At 45.4% G+C, this 12,076-nt stretch overlaps 1 protein-coding gene across 6 annotated transcripts in view; it reads left to right on the top strand.

The window, feature by feature from the left end:
* Positions 1–12,076, top strand: part of LOC139388470 (dachshund homolog 2-like) — a 282,435-nt gene that overhangs the window by 171,308 nt on the left and 99,051 nt on the right. For 4 of the 6 annotated variants that reach the window (XM_071135151.1, XM_071135147.1, XM_071135148.1 and 1 more), the window contains exon 3: positions 235–366. In XM_071135151.1, the coding sequence (XP_070991252.1) occupies positions 235–366 (132 nt within the window). Of the gene's footprint in view, positions 1–213; positions 367–12,076 lie in introns of all 6 variants that reach the window. The other 2 variants (XM_071135145.1, XM_071135146.1) reach the window with 1 other exon arrangement.

The following is a 12,076-nucleotide window of genomic DNA, read 5'->3' as shown; positions in this document are numbered from 1 at the left end:
GCATCATCCAAGTTGTGTTCTACTCCAAATAGCTTTAGATGTCTTTATTACAGGGCTATGAACATCTGTCCAGCTCAGTAGCTGCAGCTTCTCAGCTTATTTCTTTGTAGGGCATATAGATATCTAAGCTTTATCAAAATGCAAATAAGCTTGTGTGTTGTCTTTAGATGTGTGTATTTTTCCTTGCTGTGTATGCTTGTGATTTGTGTACAGTATTTATGTGTTGTCCTGCAGGGCTAACGGCTGCAGCGATGGCCGAGGCTATGAAGCTGCAGAAGATGAAGCTGATGGCCATGAACAACCTGCACGGAGCCGGCAGCCAGAACGGTACCGAGTCGGAGAACGACGAGCTCAACTCCAACACAGGTTAGACATCCATACTTGATTGTTTATCACAGCTAACTACTGAGGCATTATGAACAGGAAAGTATAACAGTATACATCAAAAATACCCTTAAAATAAACATAATTCACATAATTATTATGACTGCCAACGTACATTAAAATATTGATTTCATAGCCCCCAAATCATGACAGATGTGTCTGTTCAAATCTACAGCCAGTATTTAACAGCCCACGCATGTGTCTAGCCGTAACTAGGAGGAGAGGTGGCTAGAAACTGCAGAACGTTTAAACGTTTAACGTCTCCTTGTAAATGTCTCTCTGTCCATGTCTCTCTGTCCATGTCTCTCTGTCCATGTCTCTCTCTCCGTGTCTCTCTGTCCATGTCTCTCTGTCCATGTCTCTCTGTCCGTGTCTCTCTCTCCGTGTCTCTCTCTCCGTGTCTCTCTGTCCGTGTCTCTCTGTCCGTGTCTCTCTGTCCATGTCTCTCTGTCCGTGTCTCTCTGTCCGTGTCTCTCTGTCCGTGTCTCTCTGTCCGTGTCTCTCTGTCCGTGTCTCTCTGTCCGTGTCTCTCTGTCCATGTCTCTCTGTCCATGTCTCTCTGTCCGTGTCTCTCTGTCCGTGTCTCTCTGTCCATGTCTCTCTGTCCGTGTCTCTCTGTCCGTGTCTCTCTGTCCATGTCTCTCTGTCCGTGTCTCTCTGTCCAAGTCTCTCTGTCCATGTCTCTCTGTCCGTCTCTCTGTCCATGTCTCTCTGTCCATGTCTCTCTGTCCATGTCTCTCTGTCCATGTCTCTCTGTCCAAGTCTCTTTGTCCATGTCTCTCTGTCCATGTCTCTCTGTCCATGTCTCTCTGTCCGTGTCTCTCTGTCCATGTCTCTCTGTCCATGTCTCTCTGTCCATGTCTCTCTGTCCATGTCTCTCTGTCCGTGTCTCTCTGTCTATGTCTCTCTATCCATGTCTCTCTGTCCATGTCTCTCTGTCCATGTCTCTCTGTCCTTGTCTCTCTGTCCATGTCTCTCTGTCTGTGTCTCTCTGTCTATGTCTCTCTGTCCATGTCTCTCTGTCCGTGGTTGCTAAGCTCCACTACGGGTAATTGATTCTGGCCCACGCATTGCTTTCTCTTCAGCCTTATTTTATTGAGGCTTAGGACGTCCTTAATGTCTGCGAGCTGACTGTGCATTTAGATGGAGGTGATGGCAGTGTGTGTGACAAACAGTACGTGTGGCAGTGGGCTGGTTAACAGAGGCGCCACAACAGACACAGAGAGCCTTCTCTAACCACCCAGAGCCACGCAGACACAGAGAGCCTTCTCTATACCACCCAGAGCCCCGCAGACACAGAGAGCCTTCTCTATACCACCCAGAGCCACGCAGACACAGAGAGCCTTCTCTATACCACCCAGAGCCACGCAAACACAGAGAGCCTTCTCTATACCACTCAGAGCCACACAGACACAGAGAGCCTTCTCTATACCACCCAGAGCCACGCAGACACAGAGAGCCTTCTCTATACCACCCAGAGCCATGCAAACACAGAGAGTCTTCTCTATACCACCCAGAGCCACACAGACACAGAGATCCTTCTCTATACCACCCAGAGCCACACAGACACATAGAGCCTTCTCTATACCACCCAGAGCCACACAGACACAGAGAGCCTTCTCTATACCACCCAGAGCCACACAGACACAGAGAGCCTTCTCTATACCACCCAGAGCCACACAGACACAGAGAGCCTTCTCTATACCACCCAGAGCCACACAGACACAGAGAGCCTTCTCTATACCACCCAGAGCCACACAGACACAGAGAGCCTTCTCTATACCACCCAGTGCCACACAGACACAGAGAGCCTTCTCTATACCACCCAGAGCCACACAGACACAGAGAGCCTTCTCTATACCACCCAGAGCCACACAGACACAGAGATCCTTCTCTATACCACCCAGAGCCACACAGACACAGAGAGCCTTCTCTATACCACCCAGAGCCACACAGACACAGAGAGCCTTCTCTATACCACCCAGAGCCACACAGACACATAGAGCCTTTTCTATACCACCCAGAGCCACACAGACACAGAGAGCCTTCTCTATACCACCCAGAGCCACGCAGACACAGAGAGCCTTCTCTATACCACCCAGAGCCACACAGACACATAGAGCCTTTTCTATACCACTCAGAGCCACACAGACACAGAGAGCCTTCTCTATACCACCCAGAGCCACACAGACACAGAGAGCCTTCTCTATACCACCCAGAGCCACGCAGACACAGAGAGCCTTCTCTATACCACCCAGAGCCACACACACACAGAGAGCCTTCTCTATACCACCCAGAGCCACACAGACACAGAGAGCCTTCTCTATACCACCCAGAGCCACACAGACACAGAGAGCCTTCTCTATACCACCCAGAGCCACACAGACACAGAGAGCCTTCTCTATACCACCCAGAGCCACACAGACACAGAGAGCCTTCTCTATACCACCCAGAGCCACGCAGACACATAGAGCCTTCTCTATACCACCCAGAGCCACGGCAGACACAGAGAGCCTTCTCTATACCACCCAGAGCCACACGGACACAGAGAGCCTTCTCTATACCACCCAGAGCCACACAGACACAGAGAGCCTTCTCTATACCACCCAGAGCCACGCAGACACAGAGAGCCTTCTCTATACCACCCAGAGCCACGGCAGATGCAGACGCCTCCAATAGAGACGTGAGCCTGAATATGTAGAGAGACAAGTAAAATACTCACAAATACACACACATGCAGATTGGACAAACTGATGTACACACTTATTTATATTTCATACTTTTTACATATAAACACACGGGAACTGCGAGGCAAGACAACAGAAAATGTAGAAAAAGGGTTTAACCGGACTCATTGATTTGTCTTCTGCAGTGATGCTGTTTGCGTGGTAAAGAGTGGGTGACCTTGGCGACAGTAGGCAGGCAAAAAGTGTCTTTGATACATCCAACCCCAATAGCGGAGCTGCATGAAGATTGCGTCCCCCATGCACTAAACACAAATTCCTTGAGTTTGAAAACCCATACTAACATGTACTGTATACTACATACTTAATGAGTATATACTAAACTCAGCAAAAAAAAGAAACGTCCCTTTTTCAGGACCCTGTATTTCGAAGATAATTCGTAAAAATCCAAATAACTTCACAGATCTTCATTGTAAAGGGTTTAAACACTGTTTCCCATGCTTGTTCAGTGAACCATCAACAATTAAGGTACATGCACCTGTGGAACGGTCGTTAAGACGCCAACAGTGAAAGCTGTAGGCAATTAAGGTCACAGTTATGAAAACTTAGGACACTAAAGAGGCCTTTCTACTGGATCTGACAAACACCGAAAGAAAGATGCCCAGGGTCAGTGCTCATCTGCGTGAACGTGCCTTAGGCATGCTGCAAGGAGGCATGAGGACTGCAGATGTGGCCAAGGCAATAAATTGCAATGTCCGTACTGTGAGATGCCTAAGACAGAGCTACAGGGAGACAGGACGGACAGCTGAATGTCCTCACAGTGGCAGACCACATGTAACAACACCTGCACAGGATCGATACATCTGAACATCACATCTGCGGGACAGGTACAGGATGGCAACAACAACAGCCCGAGTTACACCAGGAATGCACAATGCCTCTATCAGTGCTCAGACCGTCTGCAATAGGCTGAGAGAGGCTGAATTGAGGGCTTGTAGGCCTGTTGTAAGGCAGGTCCTCACCAGACATTACCGGCAACAACGTCGCCTATGGGTACAAACCCACCGTCGCTGGACCAGACAGGACTGGCAAAAAGTGCTCTTCACTGACGAGTTGCGGTTTTGTCTCACCAGGGGGGATGGTCGGATTCATTTTTATTGTCGAAGGAATGAGCGTTACACCGAGGCCTGTACTCTGGAGCGGGATCGCAGGCAATCTCAACGCCGTGTGTTACAGGGAAGACATTCTCCTCCCTCATGTGGTACCCTTCCTGCAGGCTCATCCTGACATGACCCTCCAGCATGACAATGCCACCAGCCATACTGCTCGTTCTGTGCGTGATTTCCTGCAAGACAGGAATGTCAGTGTTCTGCCATGGCCAGCGAAGAGCCCAGATCTCAATCCCATTGAGCACTTCTGGGACCTGTTGGATCGGAGGGTGAGGTCTAGGGTCATTCCTCACAGAAATGTCCAGGAACTTGCAGGTGCCTTGGTGGAAGAGTGGGGTAACATCTCACAGCAAGAACTGGCAAATCTGGTGCAGTCCATGAGGAGGGGATGCACTGCAGTACTTAATGCACCTGGTGGCCACACCAGATACTGACTGTTACTTTTGATTTTGACCCCCCTTTGTTCAGGGACACATTATTCCATTTCTGTTAGTCACATGTCTGTGGAACTTGTTCAGTTTATCTCAGTTGCTGAGTCTTGTTATGTTCATACAAATATTTACACATGTTAAGTTTGCTGAAAATAAACTCAGTTGACAGTGAGAGGATGTTTCTTTTTTTTTGCTGAGTTTACATACTATATACTATTGGTTAATTTTAGTATACTGTAAACTAACAGTGTACTTTCAGTTGAGCGTACCAGCACTTTGTCTGTCTACCGGAGTTTGATGCTGTTGCTATGCAACCTCTTGCTAGCTTGTTTGCATAACAAATGACTGGCTAGACATTTTACAATTTTGGGTGTGTTCTTAAATGCAATCTGGGCATTCGTAAATCCAGAGCGTTGTCAGATTGTCTGTTCGTAAATCCAGAGTGTTGTCAGATTGTCTGTTCGTAAATCCAGAGTGTTGTCAGATTGTCTGTTCGTAAATCCAGAGCGTTGTCAGTTTGTCTGTTCGTAAATCCAGAGCGTTGTCAGATTGTCTGTTCGTAAATCCAGAGTGTTGTCAGATTGTCTGTTCGTTAATCCAGAGTGTTGTCAGATTGTCTGTTCGTAAATCCAGAGTGTTGTCAGATTGTCTGTTCGTAAATCCAGAGTGTTGTCAGATTGTCTGTTCTTAAATCCAGAGCGTTGTCAGATTGTCTGTTCGTAAATCCAGAGTGTTGTCAGATTGTCTGTTCGTAAATCCAGAGCGTTGTCAGATTGTCTGTTCGTAAATCCAGAGTGTTGTCAGATTGTCTGTTCGTAAATCCAGAGTGTTGTCAGATTGTCTGTTGGTAAATCCAGAGTGTTGTCAGATTGTCTGTTTGTAAATCCAGAGTGTTGTCAGATTGTCTGTTCGTAAATCCAGAGTGTTGTCAGATTGTCTGTTGGTAAATCCAGAGTGTTGTCAGATTGTCTGTTTGTAAATCCAGAGTGTTGTCAGATTGTCTGTTCGTAAATCCAGAGTGTTGTCAGATTGTCTGTTGGTAAATCCAGAGTGTTGTCAGATTGTCTGTTTGTAAATCCAGAGTGTTGTCAGATTGTCTGTTGGTAAATCCAGAGTGTTGTCAGATTGTCTGTTTGTAAATCCAGAGTGTTGTCAGATTGTCTGTTCGTAAATCCAGAGTGTTGTCAGATTGTCTGTTCGTAAATCCAGAGTGTTGTCAGATTGTCTGTTCGTAAATCCAGAGTGTTGTCAGATTGTCTGTTCGTAAATCCAGAGCGTTGTCAGATTGTCTGTTCGTAAATCCAGAGTGTTGTCAGATTGTCTGTTGTAAATCCAGAGTTTTGTCAGATTGTCTGTTCGTAAATCCAGAGTGTTGTCAGATTGTCTGTTGGTAAATCCAGAGTGTTGTCAGATTGTCTGTTTGTAAATCCAGAGTGTTGTCAGATTGTCTGTTTGTAAATCCAGAGTGTTGTCAGATTGTCTGTTTGTAAATCCAGAGCTTTGTCAGATTGTCTGTTCGTAAATCCAGAGTGTTGTCAGATTGTCTGTTTGTAAATCCAGAGTGTTGTCAGATTGTCTGTTTGTAAATCCAGAGTGTTGTCAGATTGTCTGTTTGTAAATCCAGAGTGTTGTCAGATTGTCTGTTTGTAAATCCAGAGTGTTGTCAGATTGTCTGTTTGTAAATCCAGAGCTTTGTCAGATTGTCTGTTCGTAAATTCTGAGCATTTCGCTCTCAGAGCGCGTCACTGGACGCTCTGGCAGAGGAGTAGGGTTGATCCAAGCGTTCTGACCTCACAACCGCTGTCAAGCACCCAAGCTAACTTGCGAAAGTTTGCTAGCTTGCTAGCTACTTCCAGACACAAATGAGAGAACAGCTCACTCTGACCATTTTTCTCACCCTAGCAGAGCTGGTTAGGCTGCTGCTGGAAACTATTTCATTACAATTTTATTTGCTGACGTTTACTGACACCGGCCATTTATTCAACGGGTGTTGAGCGTTCGTAAATTCATCAGTTATTCTGAGCTCTGGCACACTCAGACGAGAGTTCTCTGAAATCGGAGTAGATAACCATAATTAACGATGTCCATGGAGAACGCACACCGACTAAACCACTTATCTAAGAATGACGTGAATAATTAAGTCAATAAACGTTGGGTAGTTAGTTAGATTATAGTTAATATACTGCCTGGCAAGTTGGATGTCTAAGTAGACAACTAATGTTAACGTTACTCGTTATGTAACTAGCTAACATACCAGTAAATACTGCTGTAATAATGCTATGCGGTTCGTAAGGATAAGGATTGTGTAGCTAACAAATTGTCAGCCAGCATAACATGTAACGTAACTTATTTAAAAAGTAATTTCTTTATTACATTGCTCAACATTTTCTTAACATTTGTCATAATTAGTTAAAGCAATGAATTTGTATCGGCTGCATATTTTTTTGCAATTTTCTTCAAATCTGAAAACGTAGTGAAACCACACCCATTTTCTGAAGAATTGCATCATGGGCCCTAAAAGCACAGAAATAGTGTCCACGGCTTGTATACTTCGTATTTTGCCGAATTTAGTACGACATCCGGGAACTTTTGGCATACTAACTATATCCATACTATGACCAATAAGCATACTACATAACCCAATTTCCGTCACAAATAGGAGGGTTAGTGTGGTTAGTATGAATATTGGAACACAGCTCAGGTTTTGCTAAGTTCAGCGTATTGTACATTGCTCTCTGTTACTCTTTTTATGTATTGGCATTAGCACAGTGTGTGTACATGATCCCAATTCTGGCTCCAAGATTGCGACAATTTGAAAAAAATAAACGAAAATGTAGATTGTGCTGAATTATTGTCACATTGAACCAATGTTGTGCGCCGTAGTTTAAAAGTGCTAAAACAATGACCATCATAACTGAATTCTGCCGTCATTATGCACGCTGTCCATGTTCCTGATCAAATGAAGCCCTGTAGCAATATCTGCGTAAATGATTACCCATAGTTAAATCTCCTCCAGTACATTGTAACGAGACAGCCATGGGACTGGGTGATAATGACAGAGCTGGATGGAGAGGCCCTGTCACAGCCCTTCTAATGTACTCCTCCCTGACCCCAGCGCTACAGAGTCACACCACCGACGATGATGATGATGACTATAATCATTACAGAGAGAGAGAGAGAGAGAGAGGCAGCAGGCTTTGCTGGGGGGTCTGTCCAGCTGATGCCATGCAAGTGGGCCTCGATTCGCACTAACACACAAGTCACCCACAATTCAGCAGGCTACTCTTTCCCCCAAAATGGAGAAGCCAGTGAGTTAGCCCTCCTGTAGAAAGCATTTGAAGGGACCAGCTTCACTGAGACCTGGGGGCCTATAACCTAAAGACTGGAAACAGTTCAACCACGGTCTGTGTTGTGGAAATTACATCTAACCCCCCCACACACACACACACACACACACACACACACACACACACACACACACACATACACCACCAAGAGCCAGAGCTGTAGGAGCAGAAACCTGAGAGAGATGCAGGAGACGAAGGAGAAGGAGGAGGGGGTATGCTTCATCTCATTAACATTGTTCAAACCCTCAAAAGAGTTGGTAGAGCGGTGGTGTGCTTTCTGCCTGGCCTCGCAGTTTGTTATCGGGTGGATGGTGGAATCTGATCTAGAGAAATCACGTCGCATAAGTTAAACAAGCGGCTTCAGAAGATATCCCTCCGACTTTAACCCTTTGCGTTCTCTCTTTCGCGGCCAAGACTCTGATCCCGAGACGACAGCCGCCTGATGTCTGCTTTTTCTCTCCTTCCTTTTTTCTTTTCATTTCCTGTTTCTTTCTCGTTCTTGCGTTCCCGGGGGCTGTTTGGTCCCTCTCTGATGGCAAGCTGCTTCTTTGGAGAACATCAAACAGCTAATCTGCATCTTCCCCTCCGTGTGGGATGGGCTGTGAAACACCTTCAGCTATCTGCACACATCAGTTAGCGGAGATAGGGGGAGACTTGATTTCAATCTCTTTCCCCTTAGACAGCGACCCCAGCCGCCAACCCCCCTTTCAAGACAAAAAAGTACTACATTTAGAAAGCATCTCTCACCACAGACCACAGAGAACTGGCGAGCGCCTAATCAGTTGACCAATTTGGCTTACCACAATCTAACTTTGGGGAGTCTCCTAAAGTGCACAGCAGAAGTTGGTTGTCAGCTCCTGGAGACTGTTTGAAAGGGTGTTTATACTCTCAGGGTTTTACAGCTGAAAAGCAGCTAAGAGGCACAGGGGCTCCTGTGAATTGGTGTCTTTAAATATAAATATGCCTCTGAACTCTTGTTAACAAGGAAGAAGGAAGAGAATACTGAAGGGAGAACATGTGTTTCTGGTCGGGCGGCAGGAGAAGAATAGCCGAGCAAAACAGACGCTCATTGGTCTAATGGAGTCAGGGATAATGTCAGGGAAAATCACCATCACAAATGACATCAGAGAACAACTGATATATTTATCCTTTGTGACTGACAAGTTAAAAGAGAAAGAGAAATCCCATGCATCATTTAAACTGGCCCTGGAATCTGATTTGCAGAGGTAGCAAAAAACAAGTGAGAGAGAGAGAGAGAGAGAGAGAGAGAGAGAGAGAGAGAGAGAGAGAGAGAGAGAGAGAGAGAGAGAGACAGACAGAGAGAGAGAGAGAGAGAAAAAGAGACAAAGAGACAAAGAGACAAAGAGAGTGAGTGTAAAGAGAGAAAGTGAGTGAGAGAGAGAGAGTGAGTGTAGAGAGAGTGCGTGAGAGGGAAAGTGAGTGAGAGAGTGAGTATAGAGAGAGTGAGTGGGAGAGAAAGTGAGTGAGTGAGTGTAGAGAGAGAGTGAGTGTAGAGAGAGAGTGAGAGAGAGTGTAGAGAGAGAGTGAGTGTAGAGAGAGAGTGAGAGAGAGTGTAGAGTGAGAGAGTGTGTGAGAAAGAGAGAATGAGTGAGAGAGAAAGTGAGAGAGTGAGTGTAGAGAGAGAGTGAGAGAGAGTGTAGAGTGAGAGAGTGTGTGAGAAAGAGAGAAAGTGAGTGAGAGAGAAAGTGAGTGAGAGAGAAAGTGAGTGAGAGAGTGAGTGTAGAGAGAGTGAGTGGGAGAGAAAGTGAGTGAGTGAGTGTAGAGAGAGAGTGAGTGTAGAGAGAGAGTGAGAGAGAGTGTAGAGAGAGAGTGAGAGAGAGTGTAGAGTGAGAGAGTGTGTGAGAAAGAGAGAATGAGTGAGAGAGAAAGTGAGAGAGTGAGTGTAGAGAGAGTGAGTGTAGAGAGAGAAAGTGAGTGAGAAAGAAAGTGAGTGTGAGAGTCAGTGTAGAGAGAGTGAGTTTAGAGAGAGAAAGTGAGTGAGAGAGAAAGTGAGTGAGAGAGTGAGTGTAGAGAGTGAGTGTAGAGAGAGTGAGTGAGAGAGTGAGTGTAGAGAGAGTCAGTGTAAAGAGAGAAAGTGAGTGTAGAGAGTGAGTGTAGAGAGAGTGAGTGTAGAGAGAGTGAGTGAGAGAGGGAGTGAGTGAGTGTAGAGAGAAAGTGAGTGTAGAGAGAGTGAGTGAGAGAGAGTGAGAGAGAGTGTAGAGTGAGAGAGTGTGTGAGAAAGAGAGAGTGAGTGAGAGAGAAAGTGAGAGAGTGAGTGTAGATAGAGTGAGTGTAGAGAGAGAAAGTGAGTGTGAGAGTCAGTGTAGAGAGAGTGAGTTTAGAGAGAGAAAGTGAGTGAGAGAGTGAGTGTAGAGAGAGTGAGTGAGAGAGAAAGTGAGTGTAGAGAGAGTGAGTGAGAGAGTGTGTGAGTGAGAGAGTGTGTGAGAAAGAGAGAATGAGTGAGAGAGAGAGTGTAGAGAGAGAAAGTGAGTGAGACAGTGAGTGTAGAGAGAGTGAGTGAGAGAGAAAGTGAGTGAGAGAGTGTGTGAGAAAGAGAGAGTGAGTGAGAGAGAGAGTGTAGAGTGAGAGAGTGTGTGAGAAAGAGAGAGAGTGTAGAGAGAGAGAGAGAGCTGTCGAGGGAGGGAATGAGAGAGAGAGAGAGAGAGAGAGAGAGTGGAAGTTCATAGGGAAAGTGTGGGCACCGAGCGATCTGTGTGATCTGTGTGACCTGTGTGTGCAGTTGTTTCAAATCCCTGACCACCAAACTGGTCTGCACTTTTTCACCTCTCTTTCTCTCACCGCTCTATCTCTTTCCTCTCTATCTCTTTCCTCTCTATCTCTCACCTCTCGTTCTCTCACCTCTATGTCGCTTTCCTCTCTATCTCTCACCTCTATCTCTGCTCTCTCTCTCACCTCTCTGTCTCTCACCTCTCTATCTCTCCCCTCTCTATCTCTTTCCTCTCTATCTCTCACCTCTCGTTCTCTCACCTCTCTATCTCTTTACTCTCTATCTCTCACCTCTCGATCTCTTTCCTCTCTATCTCTGCTCTATCTCTCACCTCTCGATCTCTTTCCTCTCTATCTCTGCTCTATCTCTCACCTCTCAATCTCTTTCCTCTCTATCTCTCACCTCTCTATCTCTGCTCTATCTCTCACCTCTCTGTCTCTCACCTCGCTATCTCTCCCCTCTCTATCTCTCCCCTCTCTATCTCTGCTCTGTCTCTCACCTCTCTGTCTCTCACCTCTCTATCTCTCACCTCTCTATCTCTCACCTCACTATCTCTCACCTCTATCTAATTTAGACTATATCTCTCGCCTCTCTATCTCTCACCTCTCCATCTCTTTACTCTCTATCTCTCATCACTGTATCTCTCACCTCTCTATCTCTCTATCTCTCATCTCTCTATATCTCACCTTACTATCTCTCACCTCTCTATCTCTCACTGCACTCTCTCTCTATATCTCACATCTCTATCTCTCACCTCTCTATCTATCATCTCTCTATCTCTCATCTCTCTATATCTCACCGTACTATCTCTCACCTCTCTATCTCTCATCTCTCTATCTTTCACCTCTCTAGCTCTCACCTTACTATCTCTCACCTCTATCTCTCTACTCTCTGACTCTCACCTCTCTATCTTTCATCTCTCTATCTCTATCTATCTCTCATCTCTCTATCTCCCTTATCAATTCAAGGGCTTTATTGACATGAGAAACATGTGTTAACATTGCCAAAGCAAGTGATGTAGATAATATACAAAAGTGAAAAAAACAATACAAATGAACAGTAAACATTACACATACAGAAGTTTCAAAACAATAAAGACATTACAAATGTCATATTATATATATACAGTGTTTTAACAATGTACAAATGGTTAAAGTACATAAGGGAAAATAAATAAGCATAAATATGGGTTGTATTTACAATGTTGTTTGTTCTTCACTGGTTGACCTTTTCTTGTAGCAACAGGCTACACATCTTGCTGCGGTGATGGCAGCTCAATTTCCATCTCATTTTGTGGTCAGTGTGCAAAGAGCCTGTCTTCTCTTGAGAGCCA

This window comes from Oncorhynchus clarkii, chromosome 29, assembly GCF_045791955.1.
Source record: "Oncorhynchus clarkii lewisi isolate Uvic-CL-2024 chromosome 29, UVic_Ocla_1.0, whole genome shotgun sequence".
NCBI lineage: Eukaryota > Metazoa > Chordata > Actinopteri > Salmoniformes > Salmonidae > Oncorhynchus > Oncorhynchus clarkii.
Note: the sequence above shows the minus strand (reverse complement) of the source record. Positions and strands in the feature narration are given on the sequence as shown.